At 40.8% G+C, this 23,814-nt stretch overlaps 3 protein-coding genes across 3 annotated transcripts; 1 reads left to right on the top strand and 2 right to left on the bottom strand.

Moving 5' to 3' along the window:
* Positions 1-1,614: 1,614 nt before the first annotated feature.
* nkx3.3 (NK3 homeobox 3) lies at positions 1,615-3,416 on the bottom strand. The gene is made up of 2 exons (XM_029450315.1): positions 2,945-3,416; positions 1,615-2,274 (listed from the first exon to the last, which is right to left on the bottom strand). The coding sequence occupies exons 1-2, from the start codon at positions 3,222-3,224 to the stop codon at positions 1,748-1,750; spliced, it is 807 nt and encodes a 268-aa protein (XP_029306175.1). The 5' UTR covers positions 3,225-3,416; the 3' UTR covers positions 1,615-1,747.
* Positions 3,417-7,000: 3,584 nt separating this feature from the next.
* nkx2.3 (NK2 homeobox 3) lies at positions 7,001-9,990 on the bottom strand. Its single transcript, XM_029450134.1, has 2 exons — positions 9,356-9,990; positions 7,001-8,146 (listed from the first exon to the last, which is right to left on the bottom strand). The coding sequence occupies exons 1-2, from the start codon at positions 9,744-9,746 to the stop codon at positions 7,503-7,505; spliced, it is 1,035 nt and encodes a 344-aa protein (XP_029305994.1). The 5' UTR covers positions 9,747-9,990; the 3' UTR covers positions 7,001-7,502.
* A 7,069-nt stretch (positions 9,991-17,059) lies between these two features.
* On the top strand, positions 17,060-23,807 carry got1 (glutamic-oxaloacetic transaminase 1, soluble). Its single transcript, XM_029449869.1, is given in 10 exon segments — positions 17,060-17,218; positions 19,370-19,551; positions 19,634-19,757; positions 20,052-20,116; positions 20,118-20,165; positions 20,268-20,372; positions 20,498-20,648; positions 21,165-21,330; positions 21,437-21,579; positions 22,592-23,807. Coding segments are annotated over 10 exon segments (1,233 nt in total). The 5' UTR covers positions 17,060-17,109; the 3' UTR covers positions 22,732-23,807.
* The last annotated feature ends 7 nt before the right edge of the window (positions 23,808-23,814 follow it).

Raw genomic sequence — 23,814 nt, 5'->3', positions numbered from 1 at the left:
CTCTCGGCCATGCTTCTCACATATCAAGATAAGCTACTTTGTATAAATGCAGGATTCCTTTCTGCTCTGTCTGGTCGCATATGGACTGTTACTGGCAGTCATTAAGGCGGGGGGAAAAAGCAACATATAGATCATCCTATGAGCCAGTCAGGAGCCATTCCTGTGGACTAAGAGTGTGATTTAATATATTTATACTGATATATTTTGGTTTGATGATTTGAAATGTAGATGCATCTTATTTCAGGTACCTCTGAACGAGCCTCTGCGTGAAGTCGCTGTTATTAACTTTGCATTTCTTGTTCGCATAGTCAGAAGACTTAGTCATTCATGTCAATAACAGAGCCTCAAAAGCACAACTGAAAAACTGGAGGAACAGCCTAAACATCGTCTTTGAAGAAGCTAAGAAAGAAACCATCATGATACATTTTAAGTGAATGTTTATCCCCTCAGTTTATCTGCAGGACTTTAGAGAGGCTGAGTACTCTGTGCAATATAGAGAGATCTATGTTGTCCGTGCCCAGGGGCTGATTGTCTCATAATCTTCCGTATTTGTATAAATCGACCAGTTTAAAAGCATAAATGTTTGTTAAGTGCGCTTAATTGTATCAATGATATCATTTAGATTGCCCTCTAGGTGCTACTTTTTTCATTATTGAAATATTCAGGGGCTTTCTGATAATTACTGGGGTTTGTAGGGGTATTAAATCTGAACATTCAGTTTTCATAATTGCAACACCCTCCCTAGCATTGTTAATATTTCATTTGGAATTGACCTTCACTTAGAAAAAAACTGCAATACCCTCCCCCTGTATCTCAGCACAGTGTTAGTACAACTCATTCCACTTTTTATTTTAAAAAGGCAAAGCATAAATAATTTAAGAGAGTGTAATTAAACCTTAATATTTTTAAAGTAAAAATAACAGTTTGTGTGATAGAAAAATAAATCCCTGAAACAGAGACAGGGTTGTTTATGATGCCTTTATGACCCACTGTGCCAACTATAACACAATTTACCACTTTTTGATTCCTTTAAAAAAAATATCGATCCTGCAAGGGAATACTGAAATACAAAATTGGGGTGTTCAAAAATAAAAAGACCTTTCTCTGCTTTTCCAGATATGTCCAACCAGACTCCCCTCAGGGAAAAAACACAACTCATTACTTTTTCTGATCTCCTTCAGAATTTATGTATAGTCCCTTAAAAAAAATCAGAAAAAAAATCAAATATTAGATGAAATAGATAAATAAGATTCTGAAAAAATAGGAAAAAATCAGCAGTATCCAGCCTTTAAATTATTACTTTTTTCTAAATAATAACCACACTCAAATCTCAGTCTTACATTTAAAACATTACCTCACACAGTAATAATCTAATCAATTGACAGACTTAAACAAGCTTTGTAATACCTTCTATATGCCCACTATGCTACTACTGCAGGTTAACACTTAGAAGGTTTTATTATTAATATTATTATTTAAATTGCCTTGATTATAGCAATTTACAGAATATCTCTAGATTGATCTAGTCATGGAGAGAGACATTTGCATTGTAGGAATCCTAAATAGCAGGCCAAAATGCTAAACTGGCTTATAAAACAAAAATAAACCCAGAAAACAAACAAAAAAATATGTACAATCTCAGTCAGTTTGACAATAGAGGGTGATCCATACAGAAAGCTGCCAACACGTTGAGTTGGGAGAGACATTTGTCCAAGTCATGTATCCTGTAAGAGCAGCTCAGAGCAGCTTAGAGCATCCCTCCACAGGACATGCTGTTCACGCTCCAGGGCTGGCAGTAGTAGTGCAGGCAGGGGTGGTACTGGTAGGCTTGGTGGTACAGGGGCACAGTCACTGGGATATGTACTCCATTGGCCTGATAGTACTGCTTCTGGTTGTCCATCACCAGCACTTGTACTGCTACTTTCTTTGCTGAGCCGCACGCCACCAGCTCGGCCGCCATCTGGCGCCGTTTGGTTTTATATCTCCGGTTCTGGAACCAGATTTTTACCTGAGTCTCTGTGAGTTTCAGAGCTTCTGCTAGATCGGCCCGTTCGGGACCTGAAAGATAGCGTTGCGTGTTGAATCGGTGCTCAAGCTCGTACACTTGCGCGTGAGAGAAGGCCGCCCTGGAGCGCTTCTTTGTCCTGGGCCCGCACTGCTGCTCATCGGACGAACAGCTGGCCGTCTCCCCGCTGTGGTGACGTCCCTCTTCTTCCGCCTCCTCTTTCTGCCGTTGATCCCGCTCCACACAGTGTGGCCGCTGGTCTCCAGCGCCTATAAGACAACAGAGATGAAAATGAGTGAGTTTTCTCTGTCGAGGTGGTCAAAAGCATAACGCCACTAGAACTGCTGGCTGAGAGGTCTCTTCAACAAGGTGCTGATGTTGGCCAATATGAGGTTTTCCTCTCTCTTCGATCCCTTTCACACGATCAGAAAGTCAGGTGATGTAATGGAATGAATAAGGCTTTACAATGGTGAACATTTTACAAACATTTTGGTTTGCATGCTTTTTATTTTATAGCACTATCCCAAAGCCTGACGCAGCAAAAATAAACGTAATGAATGAATACTGAAATATGGCTCTTCAGAGATCTTTGTATTTAAAAAAAAAAAACCCAATACAATTTGATTGGTAAAAATAATAAATTAAATCACTGAAAATACTGCTAAAAATGTCCCATCGTATAATGTATCTGTTGTGAATCAAACCCATATTTGAGCTCTAATAGATAGTCAAACATTGAGGTGAGACCAGTTGATCCCGTTTCCAAAGCAAGACTGTATTCAATTTGTTTCCTTCTTGTATCTATCTTATTTCAAGATGCCAATTTGCGCAAATCTAATCTAAATGCCAAATTGTCAATTTATTGTCAAATTGGTTGCAGTGAGAAACCACAGAGTCTTTACACAGTTACTTACTGACAAATACAATACAACTGCTCACCTTCTCTGAGCTCAGGCTCCTCTCCTGTGGCCTCCTCGTTGTACGTATTAGACCGGAGCTTTCCAACAGTCAGCCTAAGATCAGCAGGGAATGTCTCCTTGTGGATGCGGTTCTCATCCGTGTCTTGATGAGACAGATCGGGGACTCTCGTGCCATGCCCGGTGCAGATGTTGCGCTTTGGTGCGCAGAGCCCCTCCGTACTCCTGGTACCGGGCTTCCCCCGGGCATCACGTCCGGTGAGGATGTCTTTGATGGAGAAGGACGAAAAACTTAATGTCATGATTAAAATAAGAGCACTGATATTTCCTCACGCTCACGTACGATTTATTTGGAGGCATCAAGAGATCAGCCACTCGAAAGCAAAGGTCCTTACTGATTCGATCTTTTCACCGCTCTCAGTAATTGTTCTAATTTAATTGTGGTTATCTAAGTCCGGTCTCCTAATGAACAGCCTACATCACGAGCTGTCAAGTCTTTTACAATATTCTCAGCAGCAGAAGCAGCCGCAGCAGGAGCAGCAGCTCCAGTTAACCTTTGATAGGGCAGGATCTGCCTGGTCCCTCCTCCGCACCGCCCAGCTCCATGCTTGTCTCTTCGCTCAGGACGACGGACAATGATTTTGCAGACGAGGTACTTCACTTTGGTGAGGTGTGATTATTACAAGCTTACGTTATGAATGCATTTTATTATTTAATAAAAGGTTAATAACTCTATAGCTAAATTAGTTTGAGCCTGTTTTACTATGTGGAGACGAGGACAGTAATTAGACCCGTTTTGGGGATTTCAATTCAGTTCATTTCGGTGAATATTGGAAATGAATAAGGGATTCAGACTGGAACTAATGAACAAGTCTTACAAATAATTAACATATGCACACTGTATTCAGAAACTCTGATGCGTAAAGTTCCTTAAGCGTGCGTAAAACGCAGCTCAGCGCAGGCTACATGTGAGAAAAGTTTGAAATCCTTCCACAATACCGCAGCTCATCTTAACATAGGAAATATTACTGTTATCATACTTTGATTTTAGTGACCACTCAATTCTACAGGACTATGACAGGACCATTCTAATTTGAAATGGCTTCATTCTCTTCCAGTCCACATTTTAATCTTTACAGAATGTAACATGAAATATTCATTGTCTATTTTAACAATTGTTCTTCTTTATGCATAACATTGCATAGATAAATGATATGTTTTAATTTTTAATGTTTCAGTCTTAAATGCAGTAGCCTGAGTTGTTGGAGGCTATGGTGACATTAAACCATAATGTCCGTTAACAAAAGCCATAACTGAATTTACTGAATAACTGAGATTGACCATTGATATAGTATTTTAAAGTGTGAAGAGAGGACTTCAAGCCTTGTTACTGAAACGAGTGAGTAGCGCCGCCGTGTGGTCACGACGCTTTGTTCCCAAAGTGAAGAGGCGCGTAAAAAGAAAAGATGGCAACTCGCGTTTTGCCCCCCCCCCCCCCCCCCCGCCCTCTCTCTCTCGCTCTCTCTCTCTCTCTCTCTCTCTCTCTCTCTCTCTCTCTCTCTCTCTCTCTCTCTGTTACACACACACGCGTGCGCATTACACGATCAGCAGGCCTGCCCTTCATTGAGGAGACGCGATGACAGATGCAATGATCTGCCTCCTCCGTGTTGTTTTGTTTTCTTCCTCTGACTAAACAGAAAGATCTCTCCGGTTGCCACAGAGCGCAAGTCAGCTCCAGAGTGTCGCAACATGTCCGGATGGGAAACATGGAAGTTATAGCACACTTAACATGTGTTTTAACTACCTGATGTCATCACCATATCAACAAAGTGAAATTACTTTGGCAAAACCTTGTGGGAATTTGTATCATTACTTAACATGTAACATGCTTGCTGTAATAAATGCTGTTAATTTTGTATAAGCAGCATGCCAACTATATATATATATATATATATATATATATATATATATATATATATATATATATATATATATATATATATATATATATATATATATGTATATATATATGTATATATATATGTATATATATATATATATATATATAATATATATATATATATATGTATACATATATATATATATATATATATATATATATATATATATATATATATATATATATATATATATATATATATATATGTATATATATATATATATATGTATATGTATATATATATATATATATATATATATAGGAGGATATATATAGAATTATATAAATATAATTTAAACTCTAATTAAAAGTCTGCATGTGCATCCACAACATTTCTACAGACAGCAATTACTGAAAAATATATTATGTATTTAGAATTATGTGAGAAAAGAATGACCTTTTTTTAAAAGTTTAATCTCGGTCTTGTGATACATCAACTGGCATACAGTCATGTCAAGTCCCTTTTATTTATACAGCGCAAAACCACAGGTGTGTCTCGAAGGTTTTTACAATCTGTACAACATGCACACCCTCTATCATTAAACTACTCCCATCTCATATTCAATTTTACCAGAAGCCTAATTAAAATGGCATCTTGTCTTACTTTTACACTGACTTGTGTCATAATAAAGTCCAAAGATAATTTGGCTATAGTCCTGGAAAAACGTTTCCATGTCCATCTGATGCCAAAATGATGACACTTGGAGGTCCACCTAATGGGAGAGCCTTTACTCCAGCTTTCCACGAACTTTCCCTTCTCTATATTTGGGCCCTGGTTTTTTTTGTGAGCTCCTCGAGTGGTTGCCATTGGAGACTTTGTTTTGGGAAACTCCACGCCTAGTGCACCGATGATCCGAGCTGCTATCTTTGGAAACGTAAGATAGCGATCGCAGCGCCTGTCAGAGCAGCCGTGGCCAGGCCGCGTCCTCAGGCATCGCCGTCCTGTCGCCAGCTCTATTTACACTAGTGACTCTGCAGCACTTAGAGCTGACACCAGGTATGTCCTACCGGCAGTGCAGTAGCCAGGGGAAGTGGCCAGTGAGGCTATCAGAGGAGACAAACACTCTGTTTACGTTGCTATTCATCTCCATTAATGGTGTCTGCGTATTCGAGGAGAAGGTGTTTGCTTAAGTCCATCTCCAATTAACGCGGTGTGTACGTATTTGTGTGTGCCCTCGAGTAAAATGTGTCTGAGTGAAAATGTGGATAAGTATTTATGATTATGATATAATATAATTATTATAAAATGATTGGTGGCTATATCATTGAACCCCTTGTTATTATTATTACTACTATTAGTTACATTTTTAACATAAGTATAATGCATAATATATTTATTATTTGGAGTATATAAGAAAACATAGTCATATTTTTTTTTATATGGGAATTATGTTTTTCTGTGTCATGCATCAACGAAGACAAATTCCTAACTATTTATCATCCGAAGCTCTGAGTTTATTCGCTGTGTGAGTCCCGAGGATGGCTGTCTGGTTAATGTCCATCCCTGAATCCTGACCGGACATTAGCTCGCCTCTAAATTCTCTCTGTTTCTGGTTCTTGTCTCAGGCCAAAGTCTACCACAAGCTTTCTCACAGGGGAAAAAAATGCTTGAGAAACAATTTGAGACGATGAGAAACTAGGGATGAATGCTTATAGAATAAAGTCAACTCGACATTAATTGATTTGAGTTACTCATCCATATTGATATGAATGTTGAAAAGCAATGTAACGTGCTTCCAATACATAGTTAATAAACTTGTATAGTTTAGAAGCGTACATTTGTACATATATGTTTTTTCAAAAATATATTATGTATTTGGTATTTGTCTAGGTTCAAAACACACACACACACACACACACACACACACACACACACACACACACACACACACACACACACACACACACACACACACACACACGGGCGCGCGCTTCACGATTGTCATTATGTTTGTTGTATCATTTAATTTCATCATTAGTGATTCGTCATTGTAACTTGAGCGTAAAAACAGTCCTGTAACATAACAGTGCGCAGTTCTCACAGAGTATCGTTCAATCTCATGTATCCGACTTTTAGAGTAATAAACAAAGTATGTTGGTAAAAAACTAATCACACTGTTAAAATAAAAAAGCGTAATATTTAATAAGAATGCATTATCTTGCAATTGTGGTTCATATTATTATTTTCTCGCAGTGGACTTCACAGGGCCAATTAATCCAACATTTAATTCATTACTATTACTATACATTATGCATATTGAAACGTTTTTTTTAGTCGCATAATACATCCAACTTCAGTCACAATAGGCCTCATTACGTACAATCTTTGCTCATCGGCGACATTCAATCCGACAATCAAATATCCAACAGCAGTTTTAATATTTTTTATTTAATACGTTTGTGGCTCAGAGAAAATGCGCATACTGTATACTGTATCAGTCAACGGGTTAGGGTTTCCTCATAGGCCTGCCTTGAGTCACAGCTAACTGGCCTACACTTTTGGTGTTACAGAGTTTGAAATTGTGCTTTCGTTGCATTAGTTGATCAGGTTTACATGCTTGAGTCCATTCAGCCATCCCAGAGAAGTCTCTCCCAGCTGTGATTGTGCGTAAAGACTGCGCTACCATGCCCGTATGCCCTGCAGAGTTCCCTGACAGGGTGTGACGACTGGTCCTTGGGGTGCCTGGCTTTGCGTCTGTGCACCGAGGTTTCCCAAATTCATGTTCATAAAAGCATTAGCAGTGGTGTTGCTCGGCGGCAGAGCAGGTAAACTAGAATAAGTACAAGAGTAAGTGTTAGTATACAACGAGTTGTTGTAGCTGTAGGCCTGATAGCCATTGTAGCTGTACGGGTTTGGAGCTCCGACTGTGTAAGACCCGTTATAGTTCTGGGATCCTGTCAGACAAGGCCTCCCGTCCCGTACCAATACTGGAACCGCCACCCTCCTGGGCGGTGGTGGGTGGTGGTGGTGGTGGTGGTGATGACCTGCCATCTCCAGACTCTTGTCCTGCCGCTGCCTCTTGCATTTGTACCTCCTGTTCTGGAACCAGATTTTAACCTGGGTGGAGGTGAGTTTCAGGGAGCTGGCCAGGTGTTCTCTCTCCGGGGCAGACAGGTAACGCTGCTGCTTGAAGCGCCGCTCCAGCTCAAACACCTGAGCCTGGGAGAAGAGCACGCGGGGTTTCCTCCTGGTCCTCTGCGGCTTGGTGGTGGGCTTCTCCGAGTCTGGATCCTCAAACTCGTCTCCCAACGCACCGCAGCTCTCTGCGTGGAGAAGCAAACGTTTAGATTACATCAATGCTAAAACAAGATGAATAATAAATAAGAAATATTTATCCACCTTCCAATATTTTTCCTAATCTCATCACATCGATATCCATATGAATTAATTGATTTCAAAATCTTACTTTCTTAAAATGTTGAAGTGAAACAGTTTTTTTCATAGCAGATTATATGTTTGTTGTTTATTAAAATGTATGAACAATCATTTGAATTATATAAATGTTAGTTAAAATATATTTAAAACCAATAAATAAAATCAAGTGTACTGCTTTGGAAATTATTATTTTAGTATTTATTAGGAAATGAATCAAAACGTGGTTTCAAAGAGTGAAACGTATTTGTCAATTCATCCGTGAACTGAAATTAACAAATGTTTAGATCTTCGAAAATTAAAGTTTAAATTAAAGTTAAATATATATATTAATATATACTTATTTGACGATTAAATTAACATTAAGTAGGCAACATCTATTGCAGCAAATTATTGTTTATGGATTTTTATATGGACTTATTTATATGATTAGTTTGACCTATTTATTTTTAGATCAAATTTACCATTAGCCCAACATAGTTTTAAACAGCTCTTTTGCTAGTAAATGTCTGTCTGTGCATGTGTCTGTTTTTCTTGCCCAAAATCAAATAGCTATCGTGGATTAATAAAGTAAACACTTAAATGCATCCGAGCTTTATGCACAGCGACTAACTGCTGTGCATAAAGCTAAGGAAGCTAATGGAACAATGTGCATCCTTCGTGCAAGGTGTGGCACTTGCTATACATAATACATATATAGTATAATTACATGCTAAAAAATCAATTCGACGAATAGATATTTTTATTTTATTTAAATTTGATATTTTCAGATATTTTTAGTAAGACTCACCCCGGTGCAGAATTGATTTTCTATTCCCTCTGGGTGCATTTGGTGATCGATTTATACATGAATGGAAAATTGAAATCTTGTCAGTTTGCAGTAATTATTCCTCCAGCTATATCTATTGAAGCCAGTTTAGAAAATACTATGTAGCATGTTTAGCACGATAGCCAAATATCTAAGTTTAATGAACATTCTGATTTACTCCTCTGTCATCTCTGTCAATGCTATTTATACAATTAACAAAACAACGACAGCTATCATCATCCTCCTCACCCAGTTTTGGATGAACATATTTATCATCAGAATGTGTACTCACTGCTATCTTGGTCCTCCTGCTCGGTCTCCAGCCGGAGCTCTGCAGAGTGGTTCTGCGCCGGGTTGCTGAACATCTCCCCCGGCAGCCCGGACTCCGCCAGCCGGTCATGTACAGTCAGCGTGTTGAGGTACGACATCCTATCCTCGCTCTCCGAGAGGCCTGAGCTTACAGGACTTGGATTGTCCCTACCGGCCAACATGCAGGAGGGCGGTGAATGTGACCGGAACGGTTTATCTGGGAACGCTCCCGGCTGTGACAGCGCACTGGAGAGACCGAAGCGGGAGATAAACTGGAGCTGGTGCTGCTGAGATTGTTGCTGCAACTCTAACTTCAGAATGTCCTTCACAGAGAAAGGCGTAGTGGAAGAAGTAATGAGCGGGCTGGGGAGCATGATTACCACCAACAGAGAGATGACAGATAACAAATAGTCAACAGGTCCAAAACTGGGCCAATTTGTCTCCGGACGGCGCGTAAAAGAAGTAACTACCCCGTGCGTAAACGTGACGAATGGTCGCGCACTGCTTGTTTTTCATGCACACGGAGGAGGACTGGTTTTCTTTCAGCTGTGACATCCCTCTCCCCCCTGTGTGTCTATGGCTGGAGGGCTGAGTGAGAAAGAGAGAGGTCGATCCTGTTTGGTTGGCTGAATTAGGTTATCTAGAGAAAGAGCTGGGTCAGCCAAGATGCTGTCCTCTCCCTTTCAGTAACGTCATGAAGCGGGGGAGGGATGATAGACTCTCTCTCTCTCTCTCTCTCTCTCTCTCTCTCTCTCTCTCTCTCTCTCTCTCTCTTCTCTTTCTTTTCAATGCTTTCTGTTTTCCAACACTGAAAAAGCATTACTAAAGTAATACACAATCATTTTGTGTAATTATAAAGTTGACAATATCTAATAATTGGTTGAGTTTATCCGGTAACTCGAATAGCATTTATAATCTTCTTGTCTCTGCTGAATGGTCCCACGACATCACAGTTCTTCCCATCATCACTACGGTGCTTTTAAGATTAGGCATATCTGCGTTTCCTGTCTCGGCAACCCATGGATAAGATACTGTGCCTCAACTGTGGGAAAAGAGATAAAATTGGCAACCCAAGGAGATATGGAGAATTTAAATGTAGTGCTTTATTTATGTCTGTTTAATTTGAGAAAATTGTGGCCACAATTATGCTTGCCCTTAACATCATGTCGGTATTTCTGGAAAAAAAAAGCCCTGTGTAAAATATTAAAAGACAGGTTGCTCAATTTATATTATCTCTTTCATGGTGGGTAATTGATACAAGTAGAGTGTTAATTCAATAAATAGTTTATAAATGTCTTTCAATAATAATAATACAAATAAAACATTTAAATAATACCACCTGCTTCTTTACATTTGGCGTTTGACTCCAGAAACAGGATTATCATGTTTGCAGACTCCCAGTACTCCCAACACGTGTTTTCTCATTTAATGAATCTTAAATAGAAACATTTATTTGAAATGTCTCTTGAATTGTAGGCTACCTGTGTGCCAAAGGGCAAACAGGCTGTAAGGGGACACCTCCGTCCTGGTCTCCTTTCTGTGGCCAAGTGCAGGCGCCAGGGTCTGAAGGCCCATTGCTCCTAAACCGTGTGGAAAGAAAAGAAGGGCATGCCGACATAATCTCATCCGCTCACCATCAACACGCCGCTGTTTAGATTAGGACAGCGTATTCCCCTCTCCTGGAGATGTATGTCTTTTAAAATGCTCCGTTTAAGTGGAGTAGCAGGGTAAGGAATTAGGTCTGCGGAGGAAATAGGCGTTCGTGTACATAAGGCTTTAGCTATTCAAAATGTGCTCCCGGAAAAAAGAAATGGAGATTTTGGAATGTATGCACTGGGGAACTGCTAAAACACCCTCCAAATTATAGACTCTCTCAGGATTTATTTAAGGACAGCACTGATCATTTTCACAATGTCAAAGGTGATTTTGCGCGAGTTACTTAGAATTTACGAGCACTTAAGTGGAATGTATTGGCTCGTAAAATACTCGAAAAGGCTGTAAATGTGGCCAATTTGTTTCCCAAATATTTACCCATTCCATTTTATTGAGTGCAATGATTCAAAGAGACAACAGACCAAACACAGAAACCAATGTCCGTTACAGACGACGACGAAAAGAGATTTTTAATTAAGTGTTTACAGATTATTATCTAAAAAAAGACAAAGGTGGTTAAATATATAGAAGAAAAGCCTGCAGTTTCTAGATATCTCATACTATTAAGGGAAAATCCAGTGCTCACAGGCCGCTGCCAGCCCGTGAATTCAAAGCGTCACGGGTCAGAAACGCGGGTTGCCGCGCTAATGGCACAATTAGCTTTTCAACCCTAAACACGCACGCGCGCGCGTTTAGCCTTGAGAGTCCTCAGCTGACCATCATCAGTGGTCTTCGCGTGCCACCGGCAGCCCCAAAAGTGGCCAAGCAGAGAAGCATGTTTACGGAGCGGAAGAGTCTGTTTCCTGCCTGTAACAAAACCCAGACTCCCAGAGAGTGTCAAGGAGCTGCTCGGGTGCTCAATGCGAGTCTCCCATACATCATCTTCATTTGAGAATCATCGTGATAAGCTGGGTAAGGTCAGGCCGGCAGCAGAGGTCAGCACGGATAGACTGCAGAGCTCTAAACACATTTAATGGACACAAAACAAAGAGAAGAATAACTAGTAAAAATAACTAATTAAAAATCGACTTTCCACTTTAAGAGCAGTGACAATTTCAACCATTCCTCACAATTCACTTTCTGGAGAGTTCTTTAAAGTTGATGGCTTGCCAGGCAGTGCTCAACATGTTTGTTCTTGCCCTGCCTCCTTCTCTCCATATCACTGGCAGGAACCTGTTTAAGCAGTGTCTTCTCTGCAGAGTGGCAGGTGTATATCAGTAGTTACAGGCCCACAGCACTGATGCACTTGGAGATGTAGGTTTGAATGTTCAAAAGACAGCAGATCGCTGAACACAAAATGAAAGTTTGATGACTCGGTAATGACTACAATTATCTTCCCCCTGTAGTCTCTGCTTCTGAAAAGCCGAGAGGCGATTGGTATCTGATGGTTTTACCGCAGAGGTAAACTCTGCATAAAGAAAGCTTCAACACCTCCAGTGTCTGTGGGTACACTGTAACCCTTGTGTGTGTGTGTATGTGTGTGTGTGTGTGTGTGTGTGTGTGTGTGTGTGTGTGTGTGTGTGTGTGTGTGTGTGTGTGTGCGCGCGTGTGTGTGCATTGAAAGAAAATGTGTGTTATTATGACTTGACAGAGCTTTGTAGAGGAACACTTAACATCTTTCTACAAAGGAGCTGGTTGTTTACAGGTGTTACTATTACGGCCTGGATGTGTAATGAGGAACTGAAGTATGACGAACCATTTGTCTCACAGTAAGCCATTAAGGACAATATATTGTTACATTAGGAAAAACAGATTAGCTCAAGTGTGTCTGCACAATCTGTTTTCTATGTTGTGTGTGGTGCGATAGCTTTCCCCCATCATTATGCGTTAGGGGGACGCACGCATTGCAATAAAGAAGTCACGAGGCCATAAAGATTAAAGGATCTTGTAAATATAGAAGAAAGCACAATTACATGCAGAGTGTTGTTGCCTCATGTAGCTCATAATGTGCTTTCCTTTTTTACTTTATGGTCATCTGTAAGAATGGCACAGGACCAAACTGTTGTGTGTAATGGCTCAGCTCTCCTGGGTCCCGGAAGGTGAGTCTTATCAGCAGCCCATGTGATGGTGTCAGTAGCCAGGATCCAGACTGTGCTATTGTGCCCCTGCCTGGTCCCGAGTGACGGATGACAGCGCCTTCTCACTGGAGGAAGTGAGGAGGCCAGAGGCGAGCCTGGGGCCAGATTTTTAAGCAAAACCCTGCTATCACCCACTTACCTTTGGCTCAGAAAGTGCTAAATATTCCACAATAGTGCTAGCTTGTAGCAACAGTCCCTTAGGGCTCATTGTGTTAACCAGGTTAGGAAAAACATATCCGAATTAGATTGTTTGTTTGAAAGACTGTGAGAGGGTAATGTGTTTGAGAACCAAAGCCCTGTTCTGTGTATCTAGGGTTCTAACTTGGACACCATGGAAGGAGGAAGTGAGGTCAGGCCAGTCTGGGTCCCCTGCCCTTTGCCCTCCCTTGGGTCTCATAAATTAGCCTGCTGTAATTCTCTCCCAGACGGCCTTGCCCCAGCAGGTGTGTGTTTGTATATATGAGCGCTAACAGGGGGATGTAAGGGCTGTAATGTCTGTGATCTACGGTGTTGGGAATGTAGTTTGGAAGGAAACGTGTATCCTAAATATGCTTATCCTTTCTGCTGCCACACATGCCATAGATAAAGACACTGCAGGGTTTAACTGAATAGGATGTGTGGGTCTTGAATTTTCCCTCTAACTGCTTATATGTTTTGTCCTATTTGGCATTGGAAAACATATCAAATATCAAAAGGTTGAATCAAGTTCATCCTGTTACTGGAGGGATATTCTCTAACTAGCTCAGGCAGTAATGGCTCTCTTGGGAAAGACAATGTTGCTGTAAAATAAAAAAGCATGTATGCATCCTGGCTACAAGCGGTAAACATCCTTGAAAGAAAATGCTACTGTCTCTCCAGCAACCATGGTGGTATCGTTATCAAAGTGACAGTTTGTTTTTGGCAAAACTCAAAGTCCGTATGAATAAAGTTCAGCTTTTGTAAATAATTACTGTACATGCAATGTATTTTCAGTCTCTGTGAACGTGAGCATGAAGTCCCCCATAATGATCTCCCCATGTGGATTAATAAAACATCACAACATTTTAGATCATGATAAACATGTTTTTGATGTAGTTGTCACCTATCATTTTAATGGCTTCATTCAGACAGAAAGAAGGCAGTCAGGGTAAAAATTCAGACATGAATCTTCCACTTCCTGTCTTTGTTTCTTTGCATGCATATTTGTATAAAGCTGAGGTCTGGAGAGCCTGAGTTGGCCAAAAGACGACATCAATCAATTAGAATAACACACTGTAGACCTTGTGTTTGAGGTTGCACGCAGCCTTATAGGGTAAAGGCCATATCAGTGAAAAGCAGTGTGACAAGCATATTAGCAGATCGCTATAGTAATTATCATACATGTCAAAAAAATAATCAAAGTCGAATCTTAGATCAAATATGTGAACGGTATGTTTAAACTTTGTTTAAGAAATGTGTTGCTCAACATTTTGGGAAATACTCCACATTATTGCTTAGATGAGAAGATTAATACTCTCATGTCTGCACAATAAATATAAGGCAGATACAGTTAGTTATACAGTTATACAGTTAGTTTGGCTTTAGCACAAAGACTGAAGACCAAAATCTTCCGCCGCAGCAGCAGCATCTCTAAATTTCCCAGATTAACATTTCACCCAGGTAAAACCATAACTTTAACACAATGCAAGCAACTACTCGTTGTACATATGTATGTCTTTCAGATGCACAAGTTTCCCTGCCCAAGTAAAAAGCCCAATTTCATGTCATGATATGAGATGGAGCACACAAAGACATGTACGCACACACAAACACAAATACACTAGTCGGAATGCAGTCGGACACGCAGAGCACTGATGTCTGTTATTGCATGCACGCTCCATCAGTCACTGGACTACACAAGGAGCAACAGGGAGGTCCTGTGCTCTTTGTTGTTGCTGTGTCTAGTCCCTTGTTAGAGAATTGATGGCACTGTCTTTGGAAAACAAACAAGGCGGGAAGCTAAAAAGGTGGTCACTCACCACAGCTCTCTGACCCATAGACACAGAGGCCACCACAACATGTGAGCAACGCTGCAACGTCCCCCTTGGAATGTGCTGCAGTGTGTGTGCACACACGCTCCTGTTAGTGTTTCAGTGATACCGCAGCTGGAATGTGACTGTCTTGTGCCTGAATGTGTGCCATTGTGTGTTTTAGTGTCAGCGTCCTACAGCAACAACGGTAACCTCATGCAAAAATGAAAACACTGTGATTAAAGAAACCTTGTTGGCACTACCATTTTATTTTGTCATATTTTCATTGCGTTGCTAGATGCCAAAATAAATGTTCCACCTATCAATGTCAAGGAAATGCAGAGATGGTGCCTGTGAATGTTTGGCTGACTAACTCTCAGTGATCTGGATTTGACACACTCCCCCTGTGGACACTGTCTTGCCAGAGGCGGCTCCTGTCACTCCTTGCTCTGACTCACACTTCACATCACAGCGCAGACCGTGGTCTCCCCGGTACGTACACAGCAGACCCTGCCCTGGGCCCCCGAGCCTTGTTTTGGGAGCTCAAATCCCATAATTGCAGGGCTGACAGGGATAGCTAACGTACGAGACACCCTCACCTGGTCGGAAAGAATGAAAACATCTACTGTCAAAGTGAAGCAAGGAGATGAGGGGGGGGGGGGGGGGGGGGGGGGGGGTGGTACCGGCTATGGGGAAAGTGAGTAACATCTGGGACACAACAGGAGGGGAAAATAGTCATCAATGTTCTGAGATAAACCGGTATTAGGATTAATTGTACCACCTTTACACATAACTGATACTTTATTAATGGTTAATAAATAATGTATTCATGGTTTGTGTTTCAGAAATAAGCCATTATTAAGGACGACCTTTGGGTTACCACATTGTGAAAATAAATAAATAATTAGATTTTTTAACAACCTAAAAAGTCGTCCCTGTTAATAGTGTATTACTAAGATATAAAGCATTAATTCATGATTTATTAACCATTGATATATTCCACTTCGCTGAGTTCAAAGCATTACTTTATAATTAGTTTTTCAATCTATCAAAATACATCAATGCATATTTTATTACAATATCCCTGATTAAAAGATGATACTGTCTAATTGTGTTCCACCGTCACTGAGTTTAACAACACAAACTAGGTCAAACAATGCAGCAGCCTGCTTCTTTACCAGACAGAAACATTAAATGCCAGCACTGAGGCCTCAAAACGGGCTGAGTCCTGCCTCCAGTATAGCCAAAAAGCTTTCCAACTAAGTCACGATCCTGCAAGGGATGAGCCGGCTGGAGTGGCCCTCATTTATCAACCACTTCAGCCCCTGCAGACAGCTGTGGGGAGAGCACAGAGGAGCCGGCGTGTTTACACCACAGCTCAACCGAGGCCATCAGGGCTGAACAGATGAAGATGCTTGCACATACTCATTTACACATCCTTACATGTACTTACTCAAACTGTGTCAAGCCCAAGAAAAACAGCTGTCTGGTTCAAATTGACATTTATGGTGGGAATGTATTGTCTGTGAGTCATTTGATCTCAATATGTGTTACTTTACCTTTAAAATGGAATACATTACAGTACAAAAAAACCTCTTAACTTCAGTAATAGTAGTAGGTTGCCAGTGCATACTAGGAAGTCTTCTGGTACTATCTTTAACGGGGCATTGGCACCACCTTGTGGCTATTTCTTGTATTGCAGTAAAATCCTGAACCACCCATTATCAGCGCTTTACATTTGTTGTGATATGTGTCAGTCATGCTACAGAGGTATTCATTGGTCAACAGCCCCTGTTCGTGTGTTTCCTTGAACTTTGACCTGATAAGGATCAGTGCTGGGATTGGCTTAGCAGATACATGTAGATTTCTATTGGTTAATGCCTCACGCCCATTTTACACCCCCCTCCTCCTCCAAATCTAAATTGAAGGTAAAGTCCTCTTTCATCCCGTTAGCTGTCCCGGTAAGCGTTTGTCGTTTTTTTGTCGCTACAGTCTCCCCAGTTAAATAAACCGCAGATATGTCTGTGTTTTGTGAGGTCCCACAAGCAGCCCCTGTAGCTGTTTTTAAACTGTCGCAGGATTTCAATAACGACCAATTCCCCAACAAGGTGAACCTCGGAGTTGGAGGTAAGTTGTCGTTAGCCATAACGGTATCCAGGAGCAACCAGTCAGCTAATGCTAGCTTAGTGCTAGCTTGGTGGTTTTTCGCTGAAGACTTTGTTACTACGACTCTGTGACCCGTTTATGACGTTTTTATTTTCCAATGTCCATGTTTTTTATGATGGTGGGCACATCTTTTATTTTAATAGTATATGCCAAATTATGCTGCCTTTCTAATTGTGACGCAAATTATGACCCAAAATTGAGATAAAATAATGTATTTTGATATACATTACCATTACCAATTGATGGCTCGGCCACCTGGTGGTCTGTCAACAGTGGTAGAAAGTAACTAAGTGCAACTTAATGTAAGTAGCATATCATTTTGAGGGACTTTACTTGATTACTTCCATGTTATTCTAATAGGAAAATATTGTACGTTTTTCTCCACTACATGTATTTGATGGAGTATGATGAATTATTGTAGGTTAAGCTACCCAGCAGTATATAAAGTCATTTAAATTAGCTTCACTTTTACCAGCTGCAATATTAAAGTGATACATACATTCATCCATCAATAATTATAATCCAGCAATATAATGTATATATATATTATTCTGAATTGGACCATTCTGCATAATGAGGACTTTACATTTGTGTTCTTTAAATACATTTTTAATGCTAATACTTTTGTAATTTACTTGTACTTCTACCTTGTGATATTGCTACTTTTACTTCAGTAAAATATCTGACATAAAATATAATATGAGTACTTCCTTCATCACTATTTCGTCAACCGTCACAGACTCTGACCAGTCACACCTATAACGTAGCGTTATCTGGTTATTGTAGATAGGTGTCTCTAAAATGTCTTGTTTGGTGTAACGCTACAGCTGTGGTGGATGTTAGAGAGACACTATTTTATGTTACTTTCCAACTGAAGTGAGGATTTTGTAGATAACTATTTTGAGAATTGGCTCACTGTTTCATCAGATCCTGTCGAGAGTAAATACAACTGATTGATTCATCTGTCCACATTACTTGCTCTTCAGTCATTGCACACCAACTACTGATTAAAGCGTTGTTGATAATGTATCCTGGTTATGTAATAGTGTGGCACAAAGAGTGGAATCATTTGTCCCTGTCCTCTCTGGTTTCCTCTCTTTTCACTCTTGCTGCTACTCTGATTGGATTACTGTTCCCTCGTGCTACAAGAACAAGCTACTTGCATGAGTTTAAATATACTATGGCTTAGTCCTACTTCTATTCTAAAGCAAGCAAAAAGCACATTTCAGTCCTCACTACAACTGTTTTCGGTGTTAATCTTATTTAAAGTAGTAATCCTTGCTGCTTACATTGCAAAGAAACTGTGTGAGAAGCATTGCTCAGCTCTGTGACAGTGTTGTAACGGCACTGTTCAGCATGACCAGGCTGTCTGAGTCCCATGATTAGTACAGGAGGCTGAAGCCTCATAATCCCCTTTTCGTTGAAAGACACACAGCGCTGCAGATGGTCATCCGCTGCTGGGAAATGTAGGGCACACAATGTTTAGTATATTAAAAGTCATACACAGACATGAAACTAGTTGTGCATTTATTAATAAATCAATTAAAAAAACATTAATTGGCAACTATTTTGATAATCCACCATTTGCCTAAGTAATCTTTCAAGTAAAAAACACTAAAGGAAACTAGTACCAGCTTCTCAAGTTTGAGGATTTGCTCATTTCATTATAATCTGGATATCGTTGGGTTTTTGAAGACGCCACATTGGACTTCAGTAACTCGTGATTTACATGTTGTACTGTTTGACATTCTATATACCAAATGATCGTTCCAGTGGAAAAAAAACCTCACTGTCGATGATATTTAGCCTGAAACTTGTTGCAAAGCAAGTTGATGGTCTCTGTTCTGAAGATAAAAAAGGCTATTGTATACTTTAGTCCTTATCAGGTGGTGACATGGAGTTCAGCTGGCTGAAGCACTAAACAGAGAGATGAAAGTGCACGTCTGCTTTCCCGAGTCAGTGTTACATTCTTGTTATTTGACCCAGGAAGATTGTCCGTAACAACCCTGCCTAAAACTCTTACTCAATGCTATCTAAAAACCTTTCAATACATCAAGGCCTCATTCTATCCTCCACTTGTTTTTAATAATATTGGTAAATTGTTCCTTGCAGCCTACCGGACAGATGAGGGCCAGCCGTGGGTTTTGCCAGTGGTGAAAAAGGTTGAAAAGATCATTGTGCACGATGACAGGCTAAACCACGAGTACCTGCCCATCCTTGGTCTGCCTGAGTTCAGATCCTCTGCCTCTAAGATCGTCCTGGGAGATGACAGTCCTGCCATCCAGGAGAACAGGGTTTGTGTAGCAAAAGGCCACACAACGTTTAGTTTTTTAAAATCTATTTACATTTAAACTAACTGTCTTTTTCATTTGCCAGGTGGGGGCTGTCCAGTGCCTGGGGGGTACAGGTGCTTTGAAGATGGGCGCGGAATTTCTCAGGCGTTTCTACAATGGAAACAACAACACCAAGACACCCGTCTATGTGTCCGCACCTACCTGGGGTACGCCCGCACATACACACAAACAAACAGTGGAGTACCACAGAGTTTAAAACAACAGAGGAAGTGACTCCTCATTCAAGGACTTTGATCTTTGAATCTTTTACAGACGCTTGAACTCAACATAGACTTTAGACCCGGGATGTAGAGTGTTGCATCTTATCAGTGATGTTGATTTGTTATAAGTTCCTATGTGAGAAGCATCACTAAAACAACTTTCACCTCTCTATCCAGAGGAAATATAAACAACGAAGTGAGAACGCTGGTATCAGAGTTTTTCTTACTGTTCTCTTTCAGAAAATCACAATGCTGTATTCGCCAATGCTGGCTTTGACGATGTCCGTCCATATAAGTACTGGGACTGGAGAGAAGAAGGGCCTGGATTTGCCTGGTTTCCTTGGAGACCTGGAGGTAAGCAGTGTGTGATAGGGACTCTGGTAATACTTCACTTTTGTCATCTGTCATTTTTTTATTAGGAGTTTACACTACTTCTTCTTCTACTCTGTTTCCCAGAGTTGTCCAGAACATTCTATCTTTGTCCTGCATGCCTGTGCGCATAATCCAACTGGCACAGACCCCACACAGGAGCAGTGGCAGCAGATCGCAGACGTTATGATGGTATTATACATATGCGTGCGCACAAATACAAACCAACACATTGTCCGTACTTAACTATCACAAGTAGTGTCAGTTTAAACAGTATGATGATTGTTTGTTTGATCCTTTATCCTCTTCTTTTCCAGAGGAGGCAGCTGTTTGTGTTCTTCGACTCAGCTTATCAGGGATTCGCCTCAGGCAGTCTGGATAAAGATGCCTGGGCGGTCCGCTACTTTGTCTCCATGGGCTTTGAAATGTTCTGCGCCCAGTCGTTCTCCAAGAACTTTGGCCTCTACAGTGAGTGACCCCTGGGTGGATTAAGCTTTACATCACTTGCTTGCAAGAGAGCGATAAAGAGTAACATTCTCTGTACTGTTCTCTATCAGAATGACACAAAGTGCTTTTTATGGAAACATTTTAATAGTAGAATAAAGCGTCTAAGATTGTTTCATCTTACCCCACACCTTTATTATTTTAAAAACATGACAGAATACTGTATATGATCAACACAGCCTATCTAAACGTCAGTTATAATGAAAACAAAGTACAGTAGCTGTAGATATGTCAATGATTTAAAATAGTAGCTACTACTTGTACACTTGTACGCTTTACTCTGCTTTCATGCAATCATTTTCCAAACTGCTTTTATTAGCATGCAGCGGATTGGAGTAGAAATACTGGAATTAGCACCCCCACCTACTGAATCCAGAATCAAATTTAAATCCAATCATGACCCGATTTTTAATCCTGAGATAACAAATTATCACAAAGCTGCGATATTCTTTTATATTTGACACGTGTTTGTCCCGTCAGATGAGCGTGTGGGCAACCTGACCATTGTGGCTCGTGATGCAGACAACCTGAAGCGAGTTCTGTCCCAGATGGAGAAGATTGTCAGGACCACTTGGTCAAACCCACCGTCTCAGGGCGCTCGCATTGTTGCCAACACCCTTAACTCACCTGAGCTCTTTACTGAATGGTCAGCACAAAATATAATAACACTCAAAGCACTGTGTGAGGTATAACAGTCCTAAAAAGTATGTATTTCCCGATGTAGTTATTATTTTCTATTTGTTTGAGTGTAGGAAGGACAATGTGAAGACCATGGCTAACAGGGTGCTGCTGATGAGGGCTCAGCTGAAAGCTAAGCTCCAAGCTCTGGGGACACCAGGCACCTGGGACCACATCACAGAGCAGATCGGCATGTTCAGCTTCACAGGCCTCAACTGTGAGTAAACATTGTTCCAGTTTCCAAAGTTGTAAAGATGACTACGGATCCATGAAAACAAAACCTGTAAAGTTAACAAACTAATCCAGGATGTATCTACTTCCTACACATCTCAGAAGTGCTACACGTTCACTGTGCACTACTTTAAAGGTTCAATGTGTAATTCCGAGCCACCTGCTCCAAATTTATAGGGGGCAGTATTTCACCCTAGTTTGTCACATGTATTGTATTCTACGTCTTAGATTATTATTCTAACGTATTCTTTATATTGTGTATTGTATTCTATATATAGAAACTTTGAGATCCGGTCTAAAGAGCACTGCGATCTCATAATCTTCACGTGGAGCTGAGATATCTGTGTGTTTACTGTGGCACTGGGGGCTGTGCGGTCCGTGTTATGTTACGTTTTGATAGTTTGTATGTTGGCTTGGGTCCGGGCGGCAGAGACGAGCGAACAAATCAGTGTTTTTGTCCTGCCTCTGTGCCGAGGACAGCCTCCCCGGAGGAAAGCGTGCAGGAAAGCGGGGACGTATATCTCAGCACTGGCAGTCACTGCGGGCTGATGGAGCGCTGGGTCTAACGTGTAACTGCAGCAACAGAAAGTTTGACGATCCTGCGGAGAGTCAGCTAAATCCCTGCTGACTGCTGACTGCCACTTAGGATTTAATCAAAACAAACTATCAAAACGTGCAGGGATGGTGGATGTAATGTTGACAAACCTCTCCCTCTGGTCTGAGGGCAGGCCGGTGCTACAGTGACTCACTATCACCTCCTACACAGGGCGGGCCGGCACTAGTTAGCTGAGTTCAGTAGATATCGCTGACATAACATCAACACTGTTACCTCTTCACATTCTGTTGATAATGATAGTTCATTGTTTTAGTGTTTTTAAGTTTAATTTCTGGCATATCTGACACGTTGAATCTTTCATTTGTTCACAATACCACACAAAATATTTCCCTTTGATAATTAATAATCAATGAATAATCTGGTTCTGCTGTATTTCTTGCAGCTAAACAAGTGGAGTATATGGTGAAGGAGAGACACATCTACTTAATGGCCAGTGGTCGCATCAACATGTGCGGTCTGACCACCAAGAACATAGACTACGTGGCTGAGTCCATCCATGAGACTGTCACCATGGTCCAGTAGAAGACTACACTACCCACAATTCTCAGTTCTTCCTCCTGCCTGGCCCTGAGTCACCTCATTCCAGAAGTGTTTGTATCTAGCAGATTTCCTGGGGCAAACAGAAACTCTCATCTGCACAAATATACACACAGCCTCGGCTCACTGGCCCCCGTTTCCCCTCCCTTTCAGTGTTTGTGCTAAGCTATGCTAAACACAACCTGGACCTATTTCTAACTGAACGCACAAATGGGAATTATTCCTTTTAATTATGTTAATACTTTGTCGTGTTGGTCTCCCGCTTATAGTGTTTTCTTAGTGTGACGTCACAGATTTTGTACATGTAGTGTACTATTAGTGTATGCGTCATTACCAGGACCCTCGAGAGGGTTAGTACATCTGTGACTGTGTTACAATTATCTCAGCAGTACTGACTCAACTGTCTAAAAATGTTTTAATGTCATACTGTTATGATTCATCCATTCCAAGTGTTAATAACACATTTCCAATTCCAATTCCAAACCTGCAATAATTAGCATGTATAATTCAGGGTTAAGAGCAGCGACCACACTGACTTAATGTAGCTTTAATGGGTCAGTATTTACCTCTATCATGAGTGATTGCAGTATTACGTTTACTGCTGGGTGCAATATGAACAAGAGATGAGTATTCTCAGGAAGATATTTAAACTTGAACGATGTAATTTATTAATAAAACTGTCTTCTGCCCAAAGGGGTTGCACTAATTACCTCACTTTAATCCGTATTTATGTAGTTTATGGTCGGTAAGCACAAATGGCACTGATCAGGTGTCGAGAGTAATCCCTGTTTTGGGCTCACAGCTGAATGTTGAGATGTTTCTGGTTCTGTCGGGCACCTGCCGAGTGAATGTTGAGTTTGGACAGCGATTGCCTGTTCGTAGCACTAGTGCACTATTATGTAAGACCCTCATGTCAGTGGCACAAACACACTAATGATCAACCAGTTTGCTCTCGTCTCACTGTGCACAGTACACCAATAAAGCATAAAGTCGTACTGTTGAGCAAACGAAGCTGAAAATCTCCTCACTGGACCTTCTTATGAGATGAATGAACAACTCTAATAAAGA

This window comes from Cottoperca gobio, chromosome 15 (assembly GCF_900634415.1).
Source record: "Cottoperca gobio chromosome 15, fCotGob3.1, whole genome shotgun sequence".
In the NCBI taxonomy this organism is placed as follows: domain Eukaryota; kingdom Metazoa; phylum Chordata; class Actinopteri; order Perciformes; family Bovichtidae; genus Cottoperca; species Cottoperca gobio.
Note: the sequence above shows the minus strand (reverse complement) of the source record. Positions and strands in the feature narration are given on the sequence as shown.

Bases quoted from the DNA above. Each gene is read 5' to 3' on its own strand.
- nkx3.3 (XM_029450315.1), bottom strand. From the start codon at position 3,224: ATGACATTAAGTTTTTCGTCCTTCTCCATCAAAGACATCCTCACCGGA. The intron at 2,275-2,944 runs GTGAGCAGTTGT...GTTGTCTTATAG, and splicing joins GGAGCCTGAGCTCAGAGAAG to GCGCTGGAGACCAGCGGCCA.
- nkx2.3 (XM_029450134.1), bottom strand. From the start codon at position 9,746: ATGCTCCCCAGCCCGCTCATTACTTCTTCCACTACGCCTTTCTCTGTG. The intron at 8,147-9,355 runs GTGAGTACACAT...TTCTCCACGCAG, and splicing joins GCAGGAGGACCAAGATAGCA to AGAGCTGCGGTGCGTTGGGA.